Raw genomic sequence first — 24488 nt, 5'->3', positions numbered from 1 at the left:
CCTCAAACTCAGAGATGTCTACTTCTGCCTCTGAGTGCTGGGATTCAGAGGTGTGTGCCACCACCATCCTGGAGATGTGAATATTTTCACAAGTAGGTTAAAACCAGGTTCCACTAGTTTTGCAGAACTGCCCCAAAACTTTGTATTTCCGTGCCCATAATCTCGTCCATTAATCGAACTCTCCTAATCAAGCTAGAGCCCACTGAGTTTCAGCTTCATTGTGCGAGCCGAGGCGCTTTGGAACAGATCTTTCCTATAGGATTGTACCTGGCTACTCCAATTAAAGCAAAGCGTGATGGTTTCATGCGGGTTACCGCGGGAAGCGTCAAGTCCGGGCAGGCCGCGAGCGCAACAGGGGTTGGGACACCCAGAGTGCTCAGGGTCCCCCGTGCGGCGGAAGCCCCGCCCCTCCGGCGCCAGCCGGGCGGCGGCGTGGCGGTATCCCAGGTGACGCCGGTGTGATGTTCAAGAGTGAGACCATGTTGACCGTCCCAGAGTTTTACTCCAGGAGGAAGCAGTTTGTCGGGCAATCCTCCACCCGGCTGGATGTAAGTGCAACCTGGCCGCACGCCCCCGGGCTGGGTGACCGGAGGGGCAGTGTTGATCGGGACCGGCCCTCGGCGTGGCGGGCGGTGTAGCAGGCACCGTGGGAGCCCAGCCGGACTCTATAGGGAGGCCAGGGCCGCACTTGGCGTCCTGGTCCTGTTCTCTGCGCTCGGGCTCCTCCGCAGGCGGGTCGACGCCTTCGTCGGGTACCTGCAGTTTTCAAGAACAGTTGAGCACATTTGCCCCCAAACGCAAAAGTAAAGAGGTGTGTTGTCGGAATTGAATTCTGTCTGACTTCCCACACGGATATGTAGATTATTATGAAAGTTCACTCTCTTCTGTATGTGGTTGTGAGATTGGGAGTCCTACTACAGGGGAAGCTGGGCTCTTGGTAGGACCCCAGGAGAGAAAGGGTTTGCGCCCTGCTACCCTCTGTCCCCGAAGGTAGGGACAATGTCAGAGACAGCTGTCCTTCCTTCCTTCCTCCCTTCCTTCCTTCCTTCCTTCCTTCCTTCCTTCCTTCCTTCCTTCCTTCCTTCCTCCCTCCCTCCCTCCCTTCCTTCCTTCCTTCTACCTTCCCTCTCTCCCTCCCTCCCTCTTTTCCTTCCTTCCTTTTTTAGTCGGATCCTAACTTAAATCTAGACTAAAGGTTGCTGTATGACATCTTCTGAATGCCTATGACTACTAGCTTTGAGTTAAATTTCCTTCCCCCTTCCCCCTTTTCCCCTTCCCCCTTCCCCCCATCCTCCCTTCCCCTTGCCTGCTGTCCCACTTTCTCTCTCCTTCATCCTTTCTCCCCTTTCCATGTTGAGACCACATCTAAAAACAAAAATGATAAAATCAAGAAAAAACACAACAATGGAGAGGTGGCTCAGTGAATAGGAGTACTGGCTGCTTTTCCAAAGGACCCAGGTTCAATTCCCAGGACCCACAAATGGGCTCATGACTTTTGCTAACTTCAACTCCAGGACATCTGATGCCCTCTTCTGGCCTCCTCCAGCATTACACACACACATGGTGTACAGATACATGCACAAGAAGCAAAACACCCAAACACGTGAAATAGTCTGGGGTGTCACTTAGGTGATTGAGTGACATTCCAGCATGCACCCATCCCTGTTTTGGATCCTCATTCCTAAAATCACATAAGCCAGGGGTAATGTCAAATGTCTATACTCCCAGCAACAGAGAGGTTGGGACAGGAGGATCAGAAACTCGAGGATGTCTTTCATGTGATTAATGAGAGAATAGCAGAAATTATTAGAGGTTTGTAGGGACATGTGGGTTGTAAAGTGAATTTTAGTTATATATGGTGTAATCATTTCATTTTACAGCAATGTGGATTACGATTGGGAATGTGGTACTGGAAAGATGAAACAAAAACTCTGGAATTTAGAAGGTAAAGTTAAATATAAATTTTTTTTAAAATTATTTTTATGACAATTACATGTGCTAGGTAGGGGCGGTACTAAGCCATACAGAAGAGTCTTTAAAAAATAGAATGAAATCCCACTATCTGAAGATAATGATTTTGCTGAACAGCCTTAAAGACACTGTTTTCTGATAATGTCTGGTGAGCTGCTTTCTACGGACCAGCTGTTGTACTAATCATTTAAGCCACCCTCTGAAACAGCCCAACGGTTTACAGTTAAGGAGCTGAGACTTTTAAGGAGGTAAGGAACTTGAGAGGAAATGATGCATTCCATTTGCACAGGTCTCTGGGGACTGAGATAGTTCAAACATAGGTCATGCTCAGAGACCATGTTCCCGGCTACTTTGTAAAATTGCCCTTTAAGTTATAGAATTACGCTTTAAATTAACGAGATGACATTACACCTTCTGCAGTTTATGGTAAATTTTGTAAGATTAAAATGATTAGCTTAAGGGAGAGAAAAAAAAGCAAACCTAGTTTTAATCTTCTTTGGGATGGTGACTGAGTTTGTATCTAAGCCAGGCAGGGCAGCACAGTTCTGTACCAAACCGTTGTATATTTAAAGATACACGTGCTTTTGTTATGTTGGGGCTTGAACTCAGCGCCTCGGGCATTTGAGGCAGGCTCTCCAGCCCCCAGCTACATTCCCAACCCGCTCTTGCTTGCCCCCGCCCCTCCCCCTTCCTTATCCTTATGGTGCCAGTCATCTGGGACTGGACTGGGTGTTATGAAGATAATGATGTGGGCTAGAGAGATGGCTCAGCGGTTAAGAGCACCAACTGCTCTTCCAAAGGTCCTGAGTTCAAATCCCAGCAGCCGCATGATGGCTCACAACCATCTGTAATGAGATCTGACACTCTTTTATGGATAGCTACAGTGTACTTACATATAATAAATAAATAAATAAATAAATCTTTTTAAAAATTTCTAAAGAAAGAAAGGAAAGAAAGAAGGAAAGAAAGAAGGAAAGAAAGAAGGAAAGAAAGAAAATAATGATGTGTTAAGATTGAGTCTCATATAAAAATGTTTTGTAAGCTGTCGGGCAGGTGAAGCTGAGGACCCGCCCAGAAAGGAGCCGGTTAGCACACGTAGTTTGTACTTTATAACTATAAAGGCATTAGATGTATTGTCAGATAATTCCAAGACTTCACATTAGAGTCAAAATTAAATGTTTCTGTTTTATTTTTGTCTTACCGTCCTGGGCCCAGGGCCTTGAGCCCAGGGCCTTGCTCTCGTCAGGCAAGCATGCTACCACTAAGGTACATCCTTTGCAGCAAGCCTTTGCGTTTTATAGACTATGTTGCTCTCAGCATCTCTGAGTAGCTTGCTGTTTCCAAAGCAGTCATTTAGGTTTATCTTTTGCTCCTGAGATGTCAGGGAAATCCTGTTCAGTAGCTCCTGTGACATCACACACAGTGAATATGAGCTAGACAGGCAAAGCCTGGGCTTAGACAGGGTAGCCACAGAAGAGCCAGTCTTAACTGCCAATATTGATGCTAAATGCTAATGTGACCATGCTTTCCCGGTATGCTTTCTGTGTACTGATCTCCTCCTCCCCCTCCCCTTCCTCCTCCTCCTCCCCTTCTTCTTCCTCCTCCCTTTCCCCTCCCCTTCCTCCTCCTTTTTATTTTTTCTTATTTTTATTTTTTTTAAGATTTATTTATTTATTATATGTAAGTACACTGTAGCTGCCTTCAGACACTGGAAGAGAGTGTCAGCTCTCTTTACAGGTGGTTGTGAGCCACCATGTGGTTGCTGGGATTTGAACTCATGACCTTCGGAAGAGCAGTTGGTGCTCTTACCTGCTGAGCCATCTCTCCAGCCCTTTTTTGGTTTTTCAAACAAGGTTCCTCTGTGTAACCTTAGCTGTCTTGGAACTCACTCTGTAGACCAGGCTGGCCTCAAACTCACAGAGATCTGCTTGCCTCTGCCTCCCAGGGGCTGGGATTAAAAGCATGTGTTACCACTGCCCAGCTAGCTCTATGTACTGAATTTCTATATAATGGTTAGTTGTCAGCACTTTTCAAACCAAGTTTTAGTGCTAATCTCATACTGTTTCATAGTTAAGATTACTAATAAGTTTAAAGATAAAAGTTTAATATACTTACATAGTCATGAAATGTATTAATAAACTAAATGTTTTAAATTTTGCTTTTAATTATATGCTTGAGTGTGAGATGCACATGGAAGCCAGGTAAATCCAAGGGTTTTTTTGTTTTTGTTTTTTATTTGGTTTTTCGAGACAGGGTTTCTCTGTGTAGCCCTGGCTGTCCTGGAACTCACTCTGTAGACCAGGCTGGCCTCGAACTCAGAAATCCACCTGCTTGTGCCTCCCAAGTTCTGAGATTAAAGGCGTGCGCCACCACTGCCCGGCCCAAATTTTTATTAGCTTGTTATCAATTGTTCTGAATGGGTGGACTGGCTGACATTAATTTTGGAGAGTATGGATTGTTATGACTTCAAGTGCAGGCTGTGGAGCTGCAGATGTGGTTCGGTTGGTAGAGTGCTTGCTTCATATTTGTAAATCCCTGGGCTCAGTCTCCAGCACTGCATATGACTGGGCACAGTGGTAGACATCTGTAAACCCAGCTCTGGGGAGATCAAGGCAAGACAATCCTAAGTTCAAGGGCTTCCTAAGTTTCCTGTTGAGTCTGAGCTATCAAAAACCAACAAAAAGAATGAAGGTTATAGTTTGTAAATGTCTGTCTTCCCAGCACTTGGGAGTTAAAAGCAGGTGAATGAAGGATTCAAGGACACCTTTGGCTCCATAATGAGTTCACGGACAGCCTGAGCTAGAGTTCAAAGCTAACCTGGGCTACATCAGACTATGTCTCAAAAATAAAATACCCAACCCCAATAAGATATTGGTTAAAATAATTGCATATTTCATCACTGTAGACAGGTTTATGAATGATTTCATCACAAAAACATAGTAAATGCCTGCTGTGATGAGGATGCCGGGTCCTGACTGATCACTAATCACACCTTATGTACATGGATTGGGATATCATACAATGTATTCCACATACATGTCAAATTATGTCAATTAAAAGAGAAAAGGGCCTGGGAAACAGCCCAGCGGGTAAAGTGCTTGCCACGCAAGCTTGAGGACCTGGGTTCAGAACCCACATGGAAAAGTACTGTGTGGTGGTGTGCTTCTGATATCCCAGCAGAGACGGGCTAGCCTGGAGCAGGCGAGAAGCAGCAGAAATAGGATGAGACCTTACCTTAAATCCAGGCGGTGGGCTGGAGAGATGGCTCAGTGGTTAAGAGCACTGACTGCTCTTCCAAAGGTCCCGAGTTCAATTCCCAGCAACCACATGGTGGCTCACAGACCATCTGTAATGGGATCAGATGCCCTATTCTGGTGTGTCTGAAGGCAGCTATAGTGTACTCATATGCACATGATAAATAAATACATTTAAAAAAAAATCCAGGCGGAAGGTGAGAACTGACTCTCATAGGTTATCCTCTGACCTATGCGATGGATGTCACACGCACGTGCCTACACACATCGCACACACAAAATAAATAAAATAAAAGTAAGAATTTATCAAAGTGAGAATTATTGAAAAGATCAATGTGTGTCATGAGACATAAGAAATTTCATTCACAAAAATTATAGTTTAGTAATTTTTTTTTTTTAGAAAACGAATGGTTGTAATGATAAGGATCAAAAATTCTCTTTATAGGAGCTAATTAGTGGTGGTGAGGGAAGGAGATGTAGGGAGCTTTCTGAGGTGCTGGAAATGGCTCACGTGTTGTGCTAGTCACTTGGGTATATACATGTTAAAAACGCTGTCAAACTATATACTTGGGACTTACATGTACAATGTAAGTGATGCCGATCTAAAGAGTAATCCCCCACCCCACGAAGACAGACAGAGGTATAATCCTACCTACACACGGTCCACCTAACCTCTAACCCTCAGGCTTTTTTTTTTTTTTGTGAAGCAAACCCCAGTTACATAATTTGATCAATAAATATTTTAGCATGTACTTCAAACTATAACCACTTTCATAGAAAACCCACCAAATTACTATGTGCATGCCTAAATATAAGCCTTAATATAAAATATTCAGGTAGCATTCAGCTGGCTCCTAGAGTCTGATGTATTTTATGTTTGTCCTGATGAGAATTCAAGTAAGGCTCAAACATTACAGCTGCCCAATGTGTCCCTTTGTTTGTGTTCGTGTTTAAAGCTTTCAGGAAATATTCCTCACATGGTTCTTGAGAGGAAGCACGTCCTTTAAGGCTATTATTGAAAGGACTCTTATTATTATTTTTTGTTTTTCAAGACAAAACATTTCTCTGAGTAGCCCTGGCTGTCCTAGAACTCACTCTATAGACCAGGTTAGCCTTGAACTCAGAAATCCTGAGTTCTGAGATTAAAGGTGTGCACCACCATGGCCTGGCTGTAAGAAGATTTTTTTAAAGATAATTTTATTATTTTACGTGTGGGGTGCTTTGCCTGCATGTCTGTGCACTACATATGTACCTAATTCCCACAGAGACCAGAAGAGGGCATCAGATCTCCTGGAACTGTACTTACAAATGGTTGTGAGCCTCCATGTGGGTGCTGGGAATAGAACCTGGGTCCTCTGCAAGAACAGTCAGTGCTCTTAACCGCTGAGTCATCTCTCCAGCCTTTAGGAACTAATGGTTTATTACAACACGGCTATTGCCAGGAGGTTGGCTAACCTCCTAGAAGGAAGTACCAAACTAACTTTACTGTTCCCATGGGGTAGTATTTCTCAAAAATTTTCCTTGTGGGATTTGGGAAAGAGATAATGGGACAGGCTTGGTCTTCATTTTTAGAGAATAATTAAATGTGGGGGGAAATGCCTCTGTTACTACATGTTTGCCTAAACCTAACAGTAAGACACAGCTTTGGACAGAGGTGAAGCTACTTGCTTGGGTTAGAAAAGTAAGTTGTAACCTCCAGTAAGCCACCAAACTGCTGTGTTTGACATGGCATTCCAGAGAATCTGTGTGTTTGCCTCTACTCAAGACACAATCTCCTGTCCTTAGAAATATCTAGAACATAGTAGGGCCTCATCATGTTCATCATGGTTGGTTGGACTCCCTACTCCCATACAGTTCCTGTAGTGTGTTTGCAGGAACTTGTCACCAGAGAAGAGATTTTACCAAGTCCTAGCAACTTGCCAGAAAACCTTACCATAGGAGACAGAAGCCCAGACAATGGGGACAATAGAGGATGGGACCTCACCTCACGGGGACTGCTTAGAGGTGCACGTCCTTGGCACTCTATTCAAACTTTAATTTCCCTGCCCAGGATCTCTTTGCCCTTCCCAACATGGTCACATTGAATAAAACGTCTCTCTCTCTCTCTCTCTCTCTCTCATTCTCTCTCTCTCTCATGCTTTTCCTTTAAGAATGCACACACACACACACACACACACCACATACAATCAACACAAGGCAGCTAAACAGTGATGGCTGCTTGGGAGGCAGAACTGCCTGGTGACTAAGTACACAGCACTGCCTGGTGACTTAAGTACACAGCACTGCCTGGTGACTAAGTGCACAGCACTGTGCCTAAAGGCCTTGGGGCCTGTTCTGGCTTGACCAGTTAGTTCTCAGGCGTGAACATGATGGCAGTAATACTTTCCTCATAAAGGTACTGTGAAGGATGAGATGGCACCTAAAAGTACCTAGCCCGTCACAGTACTCAATAAACACAGGAAGTTTTTCTTCTGCATTTATGAGCTTGCTCTTCAGAGGTGTGAATCTTCCTCTTGATAGTGGTTCCATGTGTAAAACAGGTCCTGAGTTGAACGCGGCTAATATATGCCAGTCTTCAGACTACATGAGCTCTGGCCCCACCCCCATAGGATCTGTCTTCCCAGGGGAAAAGGAAAGTCCCTAATCATACCTTTTCGTTGCAGTTTCACACCTGCAATAGAACTCAAGGAGAAAGGCAAGAAAGGGAAGGCGGTTCACTTTGCTGAGATGGACGGCGGAGCTTCAGAAAGGTGGCTTCTCTTTGACCATAGCATTTCTCATGGACTCGCTTGTCTTTACGAATGCAAAGAAATACCAGTCCCATTTTCCTAGGTTGTATGAAAATACCCACCAAGGGAAACCTAGGCAGGGTCTCAATTACAGCTAGAATTACAAACAGCCCCTAGACATTCATTCCCTTGATAACATGGCTACTAGTGCATTTCAAACTTGTTATGGCTTTTTTAAAATCTAAAAATAGCAGTGACACTAGAATTTCTTCCATCTACCCATCCACCCACCAATCCATCCATCCATCTATCCACCCACCAATTCATCATCCATTCATCCACCCATCCACCCACCAATCTATCCACCCACCAATCCACCCATCCACCCATCCATCCACCCACCCACCCACCCATCCATCCACCCATCCACCCACCCACCCACCCATCCATCCACCAACCCATCCACCCATCCATCCACCTACCCACCCACCCACCCATCCACCCATCCATCCATCCATCTACCCACCCACCCATCCACCCATCATCCATCCATCTACCCACCCACCCATCCATCCATCTACCCACCCACCCATCCACCCATCCATCCACTCACCCATCCACCCATTCATCCATCCACCCACCCACCCATCCATCCATCTACCCACCCACCCACCCATCCACCCATCCATCCATCCATCTACCCACCCACCCATCCATCCATCTACCCACCCACCCACCCATCCACCCATCCATCCACCCACCCACCCTCCCATCCATCCACCCACCCACCCACCCATTCATCCATCCACCCACCCATCCATCCATCCACAGCACTGGAACTTAAGCCAGGACCTCTCATACATTCTAGGCAAACTGAATCACATCCTCAACCCATTAAGTGATATAAATAATTCATTTGAAAGCTGAGCAGTGGCAGCATGTGAATTTAATCTCAATACTCAGGAGGCAGAGGTACTTGGATCCCTGAGTTGGAGGCCAGCCTGGTCTACAGAGTGAATTCCAAGATAGCCAAGATTACACAGAAAGACTCTGTCTTAAGAAAACAAACCAAACAAAAATTACCTATTTGAATTTACATTTTATGTCAGTCTACATGCTTCTACTTCTAGCACACTAGATAGAGTGTTCAATAAAGTGCATTTTGAAATAATACTACATTGAATGGAACTGTGCATGACACCGAAGCTCTCAACACAAGCCAACTCCTTGTGTATCTCAGGATACATTAGATACAGCTAAATCTTTTAAAATATTCTCTGAGGGATAGAGCAGTGGCTCAGAGGTTAAGAGCACTGGCTGCCCTTCCAGAGGACACAGATTTGACTCCTAGAGCTCACAAGCAGCTGTAACTATACTTGAGGGATTCAATACTCTCCTCTGACCCCAGTAAGCACCGTGCGAATGTAATATACACCCATACAAATAATATAAAAATAAATTTAAAAAAAATCACTTGAGGCTATTCTGTTTTCAAACAGGTTGACTGATAAAAGGTTCGCCTCAAGGGATGAAAAGTCGGCTAAGGCTCTGGAGAAACGAGGTCAGCAGGGCAATGTCACGCTGGACGACGTCAAGTGTGAGCCACTTTCTCCTCCCACTCCACGCATGACGCCGCTGCCGCCGGCCCCCAGTGCGTCTCCTCCGCTCTGTTTAACCGCTGCCTCCTTCTCTGTTTCAGTTGTCGCGTTGCTGTCGCTCCAAGACACTGAAATGCAGCGGATCTGCTCCTTCACCACATTTATGAGGTACAGCTGATGAGACGGCGCGCATCTTTCTCCCTCGGCAGGGACTTTTGTCTAATAAGTGAATACAGATCTGATTCTTAGAAAGCACAGGTGCCTCTGTGCAGGTCTAGACTGGAATCTGGGAGCGCTTCCTGAAGCCTCAGCGGCTCCAGGTCCCAGAGAGCATGAGAGCAATTTGCTTCCGAGCAGCCCAGCCGGTGTTTATGAGCATCTCTACAAGGAGATGGTTACAAACGCGTGTGAGAGGAGTATGTTTGCTTCATATATTTCTGTACTTTTGATTGTATATTAAAATAGGGTTATGGTATGGGGAAGTTTTTCTATGGCAGTTACGTTTAGCAGCCCAGGCTAGCCTGGAACCTGAGATCCTGTGGGTTGCAGGGCTCACAGGTGTGCCCAGCCTATACATTTTTACAAACAATGAAAATATGTTACTTAAAGAACAAATACGTGAAATCATGAACAGTGCGTTAACAATTTGGTATCTCACTATCCTGGAATGAGTCTTTTTCAGCAGCACGATGGGTAGTAAGTTAACTGTGTGACTGACTTAGAACCATATATTTCTATTTATTCTCATACCGTGTCCCTTTGTGCTTCATGAGAAACCCCATGTTGGTTTCTGGGTTTTTTTCTTCAATTTCCTCGTAGGAATAAGAATCTCGACAGCTTCCTCATGGCGCTGCTGTACTATCTGTCCTACTATCTGGAGAGACTCTCAATGGAAAAGAAACCCCAAAGCTACATGGTGTGAGTAAGCTCCCACAGCAAGCTTTGGGGGTTTATGACCTAGGCTGAGGGGGGCGGTGGCATCTTGTAAGTCTTCCTGGTCTGGGAAACAGTTCACACAGGGGAATTTGCTTCGTTTTCGAGCTCACTGAGCAGTTCACACAGGGATTCTCATCATGAAACATTCCAGCAAGCACAGATCAGTACCATTCAATGAGGAGATATAACGAAAGCCGTGTTTGCAATTTAAAATGTCCTATATCATCATCATCATCATCATCATTGGTTTTTCAAGACAGGGTTTCTCTGTGTAGCCCTGGCTGCCCTGGAACTTGCTATGCAGACTAGACTGGTCTCAAACTCAGAGATCTACTTGCCTCTGCCTCCCAAGTGCTGGGACTAAAGGCATGCACCACCATTGCCCGGCCCCAAATTTTCTAATACTGTGTCTTCTTAAGGATATAAAAAGTCTCTTTTTATATCCTCAAGATACATTATTAGAAATTTTTATTTTTAATATTATTTAATAGTTTTGATAAGAAATCTTAATTTTTATTTTTAAACATACAAAATGAAATATATCTAAAGTTAATTTAAATAATTATTTCATCCATCCTACTGAGTTAAAAATATGATGACATGTAGTCAATACTAAGATGTTAGCATTTTAAAATAATTCTTTTTTTAAATTGTATTCTTTCTTTGTGCATACATGTGTGTGCATGCGTATGCATGTGTGTGTGTGTGTGTGTGTGTGTGTGGTGTATGTGTGTGTATGCATGTAGGGTTGGCGGTATGCTCACCCAATACCTGGGCATGTGGGGGCCTTGGGTCTCTGGCAGGGTCCTCCTCCACCATTTCTACCATGTGTTTTGAGACAGGGCCGCTCCCTGTGTTCAGCACTTGCTGGTTTTCAGCTAGACTGGCTGGCCAAGTGCCCCAGGGATTTGTCTGTCTCATTTCCCCTCAGAGCTGAGGTCGCAGAGGCCTGCCACCCCGCCAAGTTTATGCATGGATGCTGGGGATACAAAGCTGGACCCTTAAGCCTGAGCAGCAACCATTTTACCTACTGAACCATCCCCAGCCCAGGATGTAATGGGATAGTTTACTTTTTTCTGTAATCTTTAGAATCTGGTCTCTCTCTCTCTCTCTCTCTCTCTCTCTCTCTCTCTCATTTCATGTACAGCAGTGTTTTGCCTGCATGTATATTGGTCTTAGGGTGTCAGATCCTCTAGAACTGGAGTTAGAGACAGTTATGAGCGGCCATGTGGGTGCTGGGGATTGAACCAGGCTCCCCTGGAAGAGTAGCTGGTGCTCTAACCGCTGAGCCAACTCTCCAGCCTGAATCTGGAAGCTCTACCGGCCTCAGTTCAGATGAATTACTCAGTGCTCAGCAGACACATATAGCTAGTGACTTCAACACAGAACCATGTAACTCTCTCTCTCTCTCTCTCTCTCTCTCTCCTCTCTCTCTCTCTCTCTCTCTCTCTCTCTCTCTCTCTCTCTCTCTTGCTCCACATCTTTCTCTTGTGTTTTTTTATGGTTACAAAATTCATGCTAAAAGGTTTGTAAGCATCTGATAACAAAAAGCTAAGTTGTTGCTGGTTTTTGTTTTTTGTTATTTTTAAATAGATTTAGCTGGGGTAAAAAAAAAAATGTCTGTAGAAACTTAGCTGCACTGTTAGGCAGCAGTGGCCAAAAGACAAACCTCAGGGCCAAATCTGGGAACTTGGAGCCCAGAACGCAGCAATGCCTCTCAGACTTGGAGACCTTTCACAAGCCGTATCCAAGCGCCTAGGCTGTCCTCATCGCGTACGTGTGGAATCCGCTCAGTGATCTAGCGGTTAGGAATGCTGAGTGGAGCCCTTAATTTGTTGCTACAGAACATCTTCAGAATAGAAAACCCCTGTATCTGATTAAGCCCTTGGAGAAACATTTTGTGAACTGATAGATGACCCTGGATAGCAGTTTTGTAAGGGGTCAGATAAATACTTCTGGCACTGCTGTCCCTGTGATGCCACCATGAGATACGCAGCATGAGTGTTGTTTCAGGGTGGCATTTCCCAGCAGGGCAGCCAGAACGAGAAGCGTTTCCATGGCAGCATCAAAAGCCGAAGCCAACGGCTCACAAGGCTGGAGGAGCCCTCCAGTCCCAAACAGGACTCAGTGGATTTGTATGACTCTGGCTGGTTATAACCTCCCGTTTCTTTTAACTCTGAGGCTTATTACTTATCTAGCAAAGACATTTCTTTTACATATTAGTTTATAAGTAACAGAGAAGAAAGGTCTTCTGGTTAGTTTTTAAATGCACTGCAAACTAACGAGAACACAGCCGGGTAGGAAAACAAGCCAGCCCAAATCTTCGATTATGGGTTCTGAAAATCATGACAACCTTTCATTTTTCAAGTGTCTAGAAATCAGTTGATTTAGTTCATTATAACAGAGTTAAATATAGACTGTGTTGGGGTCTTTGCACAGAGGAAAAGAATTGATTTCAGTCATGCAAAGTGGGTAAATGTCACGCCCTTAAATCTTAACTGGCTGCGTGAGGGCTTCCCTTCATGCCTCTTGTGTTTGTGGATTTGAGCATTGCCTGTTTCTTTGGTAGATACATAATATCTGTAGACCAGCTGGTGCATGCCTTTGATCCCAGGACTTTGGAGACATTGGCAGGTGGATATTTAGGAGTTCGAGGCCAGGTTCATCTACATAGTAAGTTCCAGGGCAACCAGGGATACACAGTGAGACACTCTGTCTCAATAATAATAATAAACTTTATATATTATTTTTGTTATATATTATATATTTATAATAATAATTATTATTATGTATTGAATTGGGTTTTTTTGATATGGTCTTATTTAGCCCAGGATGGCCTTAAGTCAATATATCTCTGAAGTTGATCTTGAATTTCTGATCCTCCTGCCTCAGCCTGTCAAGTTCTGGGATTATGGGCATGTGCTACCATGCCTAGCTCAGATTTTCAGAACTGAATATCTTTTTGTTTTGCTTTGTTTTTAGAATTGCATATTTTCATTTATAAAATTTCTGTCTGACTTTGGATAATGCTTTTTGAAGAAGACATTTCTAAGAGAGATCTTATGAAACCAAAAAAAATAATCACTTCTATGTCTCTTTAAATTACCTTTCAAATATTTTTTCATAGAATTATGCCAATTTCATTTTAGCAACTGTGTGTGTGATATTTCACTTTCAAGAAAATTGCCACTGTTGCAGTTTTTATTTTTGGCGAAGGTAGGAATGGAACTCAGGGTCCTGTGCACGAGCTGCACCCCTGTCCCTTCACTTGCTTTTTAAGCATTAAGTGTCTAAGGATGTTTAAGGGCTGGGGTGTACTCAGTTGGTAGACTGCTTGCTTGATACACACAAGCCCATTGTGGTGGTGCAGCCTGTAATCCCAGCATTTGGGAGGTGGAGGCAGAAAGAGCAGATGTTCATAGTTATCCTTGGCTACACAGTAGGTTCAAGGCCAGCCTGGGCTACATGATACTCAGTCTCCTCCACCCCCACACATAAATGTCGGAAGCAATGTGGCAGAACTGAAAACACCACACATCCTAGAGGGGATGATTTTCAGGTTCTGCACATGGGTGCGAGCAGATCAGCTCTGCCTGGAATTCTGGGAGTTTGGGCTTTCCCTTTGTGCTTTGGCTTCATGGCCTCCCCTTCTTTCCACTTCAATAGGGTTTTAAATATTTTAAAGATTTATTTATTTTATGTATATGAGTATATTGTAACTAGCTGTCTTCAGACACACCAGAAGAGGGCATCAGATCCCATTACAGATGGTTGTGAGCCACCATGTGGTTGCTGGGATTTGAACTCAGGACCTTTGGAAGAACAGTCAGTGCTCTTAACTGCTGAGCCATCTCTCCAGTGCCCCTCCCGCCCCCCAGTGTTTTCCTTTATAATTGAGTAAAAGTTGAGAATCATCGGCCAGATGATTAACGCATGCCTGTATGTCTGTTCGGTTTGGTCTCTATAGGATAAGAGGCTTAGCTAGTGACACCTCTAGCAAAGTAGGGTAAGTAGGTGTTTGAAGAAGGCTGGGAGGCAGGCACTGGGACTTGGCCTGCACGCTGCAGGTTGCATGCAGAAGCTTTGTTTGGACTAAACAACATCTTGGCTCTTCAAGTTGAAGCCCACTTTATTCCAGACACTCATTTTATTCCAGTGACTCACAAGGTTTTCATGGCCTGTGACAACACTGCCTTTTGAAAGCCCGTGGTGGGGCTGGAGAGATGGCTCAGCGGTTAAGAGCACTGACTGCTCCTCCGAAGGTCCTGAGTTCAAATCCCAGCAACCACATGGTGGCTCACAACCATCCGTAATGAGATCTGATGCTCTCTTCTGGGGCGTCTGAAGACAGCTACAGTGTACTTACGTATAATAAATAAATAAATCTAAACTGCAGTTCAAAAAAAAAAAAGAAAGCCCGTGGTGTAGCCTAGGTGTCCTAGAAGTCTATCTCTAGCCAAGGTTGGCCTCAAACTCACAAAGATCCACCTACCTCTACCTCCCAAGAACCAGGATCAAAGGTGTGTGCCACCACCAGCCTGCTATGCCTTCATATAGTTGGTATAGTGTCAGAAGGGGCAGTCCTTTGTCACTACTGAGAGCACATTCCATTTGCTGTCCAGTGACATTGACATGCTATCAACAGCACTGCTTCTGCTGTGTTGTGTTGCAAACACTTAAAATTAGGCTGCAGCCCTGCCTTAACCTAGGATCCAGCATCTTTTACAAAGTTCATTTGCAAGTCAATCAGAGCTGGGCTCTGCTTTCATACTCTTGACACCAAAATCCACAGAGTAGTGACCAGCAAATGGTTCCCTACCAAATGGAGCTGAGCTCAGAAGTGGGGAGCAGCCTGCATTCAGACACAGAACGGCTCAGCTTAATAACAGCTAAATAAGGCCCTGGGGAAAGCTAAGGAATGGGGAAGCCACCAGATACCCTGGCAGCTGGCTCAGATAACTTGTTACGTGAGTGTTCTATAGGACTTAGGATTCAATGTGACTATAGCTGAGGATACATAAGCAGCATAGAGTCTAAGGCATTTATACGAGGGACATTCCATTCACCCTAAACTCGAGATGCTGACTCCAATGGGTAATAAGAAATGACTTTGAGGGGTCACAGAGGTGGCTCAGCACATAAGAGCACTGGCTGTTGTTCTTGAGGTTCAGGGGTCGTCCAGTCCCCACGTGGTGGCTCACAACTCTCCGTGACTCCCGTTCCAGAGGACCCAGGACCCTCTTCTTCTTACGTGAGCACCAGACACCCACACAGTGCACTTCACATACACGCAGGCAAAACACCCACGCAAATCAAGTAAAACTACATATGTCTTTTTAACAAAAGAAAGAATGGGAGATTTTGAGGATTTTTTCCCCTAGGCCAAAACTCAAGCAAGCCAAACTGGTCAGTGAAGTTTGTTGACTCACTATTTCTTTCCAGGTAGCCTATACTTCTGACTTCTTGCTCATTAACATAGGCATTGACCAGAATTAATCTACCTTGTGTCTCCCTCCCCACCCCCCTGCAGAGGCCTGGTAGAGAAGAAAGAGATAGAGCTGGTTATGAACAAGTTAGAAGATGCACAGAAGTACCTGGCCCAGAAGTACTGCATCCTCGTGCTGGGCGTGGGCATGGCGGATAAGCATCACATGAACTGTGGAAAGTACGCATGCGCATCTGCTGCCCTTAGGCGGCACCTTTCCATTTGACCTCTGGTACCCTTGAGACAGTATTTCCTTACTTGGGGCTCAGGTGAGACTCTGTCCCAGGCGCTAACGGTAACTGCTTTGAAAGAGCCAAGTAAGTGCGGAAAGAATCCCAGAGCCTCAGCTGGCATTTAAAAAAAAAAAAAACGGTACCCGGCTTCGGATGACAGCACTTGTTCTTTCTGGAATCTTGCTCAGCCTGAGGACCTGGGCTGCGTGGCCGCATGGTTGTCTCAGGAGACGGCCAACTGATGGCCAGTGTTGGGGAGGGTGGGGTGCAGTATCTGCCCACAGCTGTGAGGACCACCACGGAGACAGCATTGTCTGTGGGATAGTTTTACTTCAGGTCTACATACTGTAGCTAAAACTTAAAGAGGCTCACAGGATGGGGTGGGGGTGCTTTGGCGGCTAACTGCAGCTCCTAGTTAAACATCGGCCCGAGAACCACACCGAGAGTTAGGAAAAGAGCTGCGTATAAGACATCCTTCGCCTTCGGATGGAGGTTTGTTAGTGGGAGCACCAACTCGGTTGTCCTGGTTACCTGCTGCATCTACATTCCTGTGCTCTTGCTTTTACTTTTTCCTGTACAGTCTCAATAGCAGCCGTACATATATGGTCATGTGTGAGAAATCATTCTGACCTCCATTCTTTACACGTATATTTTATCCATATATTTTTTTCCCTTGGTACACAGTCTCAGTAGCTATGGGGATTCTGTTGTATGTGCTAGCCCATTTGATTCACTATTTCCTTTGTGAACATTTGTACGGTTGAGGTTTATTTTGCTGTTGTTTGTTTGTTTTGTCTTACAGTATTTTTGAGTTGAATATCTTTATCCACATTGCATTTGGGCTACTTCCCTTATGGCTTTTTACCCAGAATATGTTTAACAAAAAAAGTGCAAACCTTTAAAAATGTTCATGTTATATATTGCCAGGCTAAGGGCACACGTGGGTGTGTTGGTAATGCTTGCCTACAGTAAGAAGCACCTGGAAGGCTGAGGCAGGGGGATCACTTGGAGACCTCCCTGGATAGCACAGTTATGAACTTATCTTAAAAAAAAAAAAAAGGAAGCAGAAGATCCCAGAGCCCTCTCCAGCCTTCCACATGTGAGGCCAGGAATCTTAGTTTATGACAGTTAAGAAATCTATTCCTGTTCATTCTAAGCTTTCTTAGTTACCACGGGGTTTATGGCAAATAATTTTGAAAGTTTTAAGATATAGATAGATGGATAGATAGATAGATAGATAAGATAGATAGATATAGATAACACTTGAAGGTGTTTTATCTATCTACTTATTTACTTTTAACCTTTACCAAGGACCAGATGGGAACTTGTGTTCATTCTATGTGTCCCATGACAAGCACTGGTCATGTGTTCTGCTTCCGCTGGTTTCCTCCACCTACACACATTAGCAAGACAGTCTATGTTTTTACTGATGTGAGTTTGTCCAACTTGTCCCTGATGCTGTCTAATAATTGTACAGGTTCCTCCTGAGCTAAACCACCTACCCTTCCTTCTTAGTTTAAAAAAAAATATTCCCATCCACCGGGCGGTGGTGGCGCACGCCTGTAATCCCAGCACTCTGGGAGGCAGAGGCAGGTGGATTTCTGAGTTCAACGCCAGCCTAGTCTACAAAGTGAGTTCCAGGACAGCCAGGGCTACACAGAGAAACCCTGTTCTAAAAAACCAAATCCAAAAAAAAAAAAAAATCCCATCAAAAATGTTATGGTTTGATCATTTGAAATGTGTTGTGTATAAATATAAATTTATCATATCAGGTAAACTATGAATCTAAGATACTTCTTCTTTAACAGTATTCCATTTTCCAACACTATTTATTACTGAGTTCTTCTGTATTAGAGTATTTTTTGGTTTTTGTCTATGGATTTTAATCCAATCTGAGAAATTCATATTGAATTTTATTGATCAGTGTTTCTGTTTTATACAGAACTCTACAGTTGTTTGGGTTTTTTTTAATAGTTAACATTTTTATTGAAAAAAATTATAAAATATATTTTTATTTTTATCTTGCTTTCCCCTCCTCTAATTGCTCCCAATTTTCCCTACTCTCTACCCACCCAACTGCATGTTGTTTCTGTTTCTATGTCTCAAAACAAGCAACAGTAACAACACACACACACACAAACACACACACACACACAAATCTGGTATACTTAACACATACTCAGTGATCATCCAGCAGAAAAGGTGGTTCCAAGTATAAAGTGCAAAGAAAGCCATCTTGGAGGAGTACGCGGGTAACAGGGGCCATCCATGGAGCATTAAGTGGCTGACTAGCACCATGGGAATACAGAGAGAAAACTGGACGTCAGCCTCAACTTCAGCTTCCTAAGTGTAACATAAAAATCACAGCGCCAGCTTCCCCCTGGGGAGAGAAGAGGATGAAATACAATAACCAATAGAAAGGCCGTAGCATGGTCTGGGCCTGTGTTTAGAAGCATCGTGGAGGGAAGGCGTACTAGAAGAAAGCTTCTTCGGTAGTGGCAGCTAGAACGGAGACGGGAGACCAGAGACAGAGCCGCCTTGCCTGGCACGTCCCCAGTGACCCACTTCCTCCACCTGGGCCTCGGCACCTGGAATTTCCACTGCCTCCTGATAATGCCACCAGCTGGCAAAGGCGCCTATGGCCTCGGGGGACCTTCCAGATCCAAATTATAATAGGGCTGCCAGTTAGAGCCCTGCATTTTGGAGACAATGAACTTATCACCTATAGCTGTGATTTGTTATATTTCAGGGAGAAAATATCAGACACACAGAAAGACTGGAAATTCTTTGAGGTAAGCTTCTTGTTTGGGGGACTTTTCATTTGCAGTGAAAACAGCACAAAGCAATATCCAGCAGCCATTTAACAGATGCTTTTTTCCTAAAGCAAATATCCCTTTTTAAAGATGTTGTTTGCTATACCTTAGAATTTTGGCCTGATTTTCCATCCACGAATGTGAAGACATGTGTGACTCTGTACAGCTTCCAGGGACAAGGACAATGGGATCTCTGGGCTCCTGCCTATGTAATGACAACTGTGGGACGCTGGGAGTTTCTCATACCATTTCTGGGTCCTGAGATTTCTCTTTTTTCTCGTTCAGTCCTTTTATACCTTCTGCACATGCATAGCCTGGATTGTCTTCCGACGTCAGTACCTGACGGAGATCGAGGAAGAGGTAGGCCGGCTGTTTCGGACCAATATGTTCAACATTCCCCGAAGGAAGCGTGAGGACAAAGAGTCAGGGGGAGAAAAGAAGCGCATGACGTTGGTACAATTCAGGTATGACCTCTCCTTTATTTTCTCTATGTTCTTGAGAAAGAAGCTCTCTGTAGCTCAGGCTGGCCCTGGACTTGTAATCCGTGTGCCTTAGCCTCTAAAGCAGCTGGCATTACAGCCTGCACCACGGCATCTGGTTCAGCTATGACCGCTGGACCTCTCCAAGAATATTTGTAAGAAACAGAATGATGGGACGTGACTGTCCCCCCCTTTCTCCCACAGGAGGATGATGGCAAAACGTCCAGCAATTAAAAAGGCCATGGACATGCGCTCCCCAGTTTTGTCTACACTGCTGCCATCTCTCAGAGAAAAAGCTCAACATATCGTTGAGAAAAAATATGTGGCAGGCATCAAACTCCAGCCCAGAGTGGAGAAGGAGATAACAAGTGTGGAGTCTGTGGCCATGCCAATGTAAGCAGCCCAAGGAGGATCACAGGAGGCAAGTGGGTGGTCCCTCGTGGCTGGCCTGGGACGGCCATGGGCACAGACACTGTGGTTCCTCTACTGGGCAGAAGACATCTGTTCCTGTGCCAACCCCTGTTTTCCTGGCCAGAGCACCCCTACTTAGTCCCATCTGGACTAGAAAAAAACAAAGCAAAATCCCTAGAAGCTGCGCTAGACTCCAGATATCTGTACCTTGAAGGAGTAAGGGACAGACTCTTTAGGGCTGGGGTCTGTTCTAAGAATTCATCTTGAGGAGATATGAGCAGAGCCAAAACAGAATCCTGCTATGGAGTGAGTTTTGAGCTGATATATAAGACCACAGTGGTGGTATGGAAATGGGATTGGCATGTGTGTGTGTGTGTGTGTGTGTGTGTTACAGACTGATATTCACAGTAACATGACCACAACCATGAACCACAGTCTTTGGCCTTACTGCTTACTGTATTAACTACAGCAATAATTCTCTTTACAGAGTTGGCATCCTGGGGGAGCCTCGAAATCTGTTCAACCCGCATACTCTCCTCCCCCTTGAATCGGAAGAAAATGTAAAACCAAATGGAAGAAGTTCTTCCATAATAGAGAGAAACAACACCAGGATTCAGGATACACTGAATATGGTTATGTCAAAACTAGCTTCACAAAGCACCTGCCCTAAATAATCTTGTTGGTTCCAGTTCCTTACCTAGGTCTCTATATTTGAAGTAACTACTTCTCCATAGCACTTATAGGATTAATATTTATTAACATAAAATAGCTCTTAAAACTGTTAAAGATTTTTTTAATCAAGTTCTGTTAAAAGTTAACAATTTGATTAATAAAGAGTTTTAGAAAGCCCTTAAAAAAGTACATCTCCTACTTATACGAGTTCTTCCTGTTCATGTGTGTGAGTGCACTTGTGTGTGCAAGTATATATGGCACTTGTGTGCCTGTGTGTGCCCAGGCCAGAGCACAATGCCATTATTCCTCAGACCATTATATATTATACAATATATATTTTATAATTCCAGGGGGAAATACTTTTTTGTACCTTACATAGCTACAGCCTTAAATTGATGTTCATAGACAGTTTGAGTGTGTGTGTGTGTGTGTGTGTGTCCCATCCTTGGAACTCATGTAAAGAGACCTAGATGAGTAAGACACACCTTTAATCGCAGCACTCCTGCAGAAGATGGGAAGCAGACACAGGAGCCTCACCAAGTGCATCAACCAGCTGATCTTTAAACACAGGGCATCAGTGGGGGGAAACAAAGTTGTCCTCTGACACCACACAGATGCTGTGGTATGTACACATGGCCTTCACACACACATAACCATTACACACACATGCACACACATACACACACACCAACAGTAAAATTAAAATAATTTAAAGATATACATACCCACCTACACAAATGTATATTTATAATAATTTTATTTCATAGTCATCAGTAGCCAAAATAAGAAGCATTTAATAGGTCAGTTGATAAGTTGTGATATAACTACATAATAAGGTGTTATTTGGCCGTAAAAAGAGTGACCTCTCAAGTTACACAAGATAAAGATGGCTGGGCATAGCGGTGCATGCCTTTAATCCCAGCACTCAGGAGGCAGAGGCAGGCAGATCGCTGTGCATTTGGTCTGCAAAGCAAGTTCTAGGACAGCCAGGTCTATTATACAGAGAAACCCTGTCTTGGAAAAAAAAAACAAACAAAAATACAGGTGAACATTAAGTAGATATTGTGGAGTCAGAAAATCTGTAGATGATTCTAAGTATATAATATCCAGGACAAAGGGCAAATAGGAAGACAGTAGACACATAAACAAACAAACAAAACAACCAGCAAGCGGTCCCAAGAACTTACACTGGTCAAAACTCACAAAACTTTCCAGTATAAGGAGTGAATCTTAACGTAGACAGAATTCAGAAAATCATTTAGGAAATGGCAGAGTCCCAGGACAAAAGGCAGAATGTGACAAAAGGATCCCATAGAATGAGGGAAATTCGAAACAACCTCACTGGGATGGAACTGCTCATCACCACCGTCGACTTAACCAGGTTTAGAATCGCCATAGAAAAACACCTCTGGGTAAGTTTGTGAAGGTGTTTCCAGGAAGGGAAGACTGAGAATGGAAGACAGGTCCTGAGGATGGGTGGTACCATCCCTTAAGCTGGGGTCCCAGGATCAATAAAAACCAGGCAAACACATGGTGCAAAGATGTGCATGCGGTCAAAACATTTATACATGTAAAATATACAGGAGAGAGCAGAGCGCCAAAATTCTCTCTTGAGTTTCCTGATTGCATATGACCAGCTAGCTGCCTCAAATTCTTATGCCATGCCTTTTCTACTGTGATAATCCATCAAGATACTTTAGAGAGAGATATAGACACATATAGATACTATAGAATGGGGGGTACTCTAGAGGATGGTTGGGATAAAGTTCATCACCTTGGATTATATGCAGTCACTTTTTAATAACCTATCAGTACTCTGTGCCTTGATAGGTCCATGTGGAAATTTAAAGTGGGTTTTACGTGTGGAAGAGCTGTATAAAGCCAGAGCACAGCCCGGAAACAGAACAGACGAGCATGCGGGGAAGGCTGAATTGTGAGGCAGAGGCTAAGGGCTTAGCAGAGGGCTGCTGACTAGCCTTGTAAAATCGATGAGGATGGAGGAGAGGAGGGCCTGACAGCTCATTTCCATTGGAGAGCTGCTCCCCTGCACCAGAGCCTGAATGACTTGCTTCCTGAGGAACACAGCTGTTCTTCAGAGATTTGCCTCTTTCCCTGTGCTCTTTGAAACCCAACAAACCTCAAAACAGTAGGCAGTAATTTCCTTTTCAAACTGTATCTCCAGGCAACCCAAATAGTTGATGATAAAAATTTTCTCTTTATAGAACCACTGTGAGTAATAATTAGAAAGGGGTAGTCCCATTAGAATGTTATCATTTTGCAAAATTAAAAAAATCTCCTCTAGAAACTTACAATTTGGAAAATTAAAAACATTACTTTTATTTATTTATTTTCTGGGTATGGGTGGTTTGACTGTGTTTGTGCATCACAGAGATGCAGTGCCCGAGAGGACAAAGAGAACGCTGAGTCCCCTGGGACTGAACAATCACTGTTCCTTAATATCTCAATATCAATGGACTCAATTCTCCTATAAAAAGACAGACTAACAGACTGGATATGTTAAGAGTATTTTACTGTTTTGCTGCATACAGGAATCCCACCTCAGGCACAAAGACAGACATTGCCTCAGAGTAAAAGGCTGGAAAACAATTTTCCAAGCAAATAGTCCCAAGAAACAAGCTGGTGTAGCCAATCTAATATCAAATAAAATCAACTTTCAACTTAAAGTTATCAAAAAAGATAAGGAAGGACACTTCATACTCATCAAAGGAAAAATCTACCAATATGACCTCTCAATTCTGAACATCTATGCTCCAAATGCAAGGGCACCCACATTCATAAAAGAAACTTTACTAGGCTGGAGAGACAGCTCAGCAGTTAAGAGCACTGACTGCTCTTCAGAAGGTCCTGAGTTCAAATCCCAGCAACCACATTGTGGCTCACAACCATCCATAATGAAATCTGATGTCCTCTTTTGGAGTATCTGAAGATAGCTACAGTATACTTACATATAATAAATAAATAAATACATCTTTTTTTTTTTTTGGTTTTTTGGATTTGGTTTTTTTGGAGACAGGGTTTCTCTGTGTAGCCCTGGCTGTCCTGGAACTCACTCTGTAGACCAAGCTGGCCTCGAACTCAGAGATCCACCTGCCTCTGCCACCCAAGTGCTGGGATTACAGGTGTGCGCCACCACCGCCCGGCAAATAAATAAATATTAAAAAAAAAAAAACTTTACTAAAGGTCAAAAGCACACATTGCACCTCACACAATAATAGTGTGAGACATGGACAGATCATGGAAACACAAACTAAACATAGACACAGTGAAACTAACAGAAGTTATGAACCAAATGTATTTAACAGATATCTATGGAACATTTTATCCTAAAACAAAAGCATATACCTTCTTCTCAGCACCAAAATTGACCATATACTTGGTCACAAAACAGACCTCAACAGATATAAAAAGATTGAAATTATCCCATGAAGCCCATCAGTTCACCACGGACTAAGGCTGGTCTTCAATAATAACAAAAACAACAAAAAGCCCACATACACAGGGAAACTGAATAACATTCTACTCAACGATAACTTGGTCAAGCAAGAAATAAAGAAATTTAAAACTTTTTATAATTTAATGAAAATGAAGGCACAACATACCCTTAGACCAATTTCCCTTATGAATATTGATGTAAAAATACTCAATAAAATTCTTGCCAATCAAATCTAAGAACACATCAAAACAATCATCCACCACGATCAAGTAGGCTTCATCCCAGGGATGCAGGGATGGTTCAATATATGGAAATCCATCAATGTAATCCACTACATAAACAAACTCAAAGAAAAAAAACCACATGATCATTTCATTAGACGCTGAGAAAGCATTTGACAAAATCCAACACCCCTTCATGATAAAAGTCTTGGAAAGATCAGGATTCAAGACC

The 24488-nt window shown here is 43.7% G+C and overlaps 1 protein-coding gene across 1 annotated transcript; it reads left to right on the top strand.

Annotated features, from left to right (window-relative positions):
* The first annotated feature begins 461 nt into the window (after window positions 1–461).
* Window positions 462–20624, top strand: Ppp1r36 (protein phosphatase 1 regulatory subunit 36). Its single transcript, XM_052186784.1, has 11 exons — window positions 462–548; window positions 1881–1945; window positions 7889–7975; window positions 9454–9551; window positions 9654–9720; window positions 10372–10470; window positions 16019–16153; window positions 18956–18998; window positions 19305–19483; window positions 19703–19891; window positions 20397–20624. The coding sequence occupies exons 1-11, from the start codon at window positions 462–464 to the stop codon at window positions 20581–20583; spliced, it is 1236 nt and encodes a 411-aa protein (XP_052042744.1). The 3' UTR covers window positions 20584–20624.
* The last annotated feature ends 3864 nt before the right edge of the window (window positions 20625–24488 follow it).

This window comes from Apodemus sylvaticus, chromosome 6, assembly GCF_947179515.1.
Source record: "Apodemus sylvaticus chromosome 6, mApoSyl1.1, whole genome shotgun sequence".
Classification (NCBI taxonomy): Eukaryota; Metazoa; Chordata; class Mammalia; order Rodentia; family Muridae; genus Apodemus; species Apodemus sylvaticus.
Note: the sequence above shows the minus strand (reverse complement) of the source record. Positions and strands in the feature narration are given on the sequence as shown.

What these genes read in the sequence shown, in the direction of transcription:
- Ppp1r36 (XM_052186784.1), top strand. Translation starts at nt 462, where the DNA reads ATGTTCAAGAGTGAGACCATGTTGACCGTCCCAGAGTTTTACTCCAGG. An exon ending in AAACCCCAAAGCTACATGGT is followed by an intron (nt 10,471 to 16,018) that starts GTGAGTAAGCTC and finishes ACCCCCCTGCAG; the next exon opens with AGGCCTGGTAGAGAAGAAAG. An exon ending in GAGTCTGTGGCCATGCCAAT is followed by an intron (nt 19,892 to 20,396) that starts GTAAGCAGCCCA and finishes TTCTCTTTACAG; the next exon opens with AGTTGGCATCCTGGGGGAGC.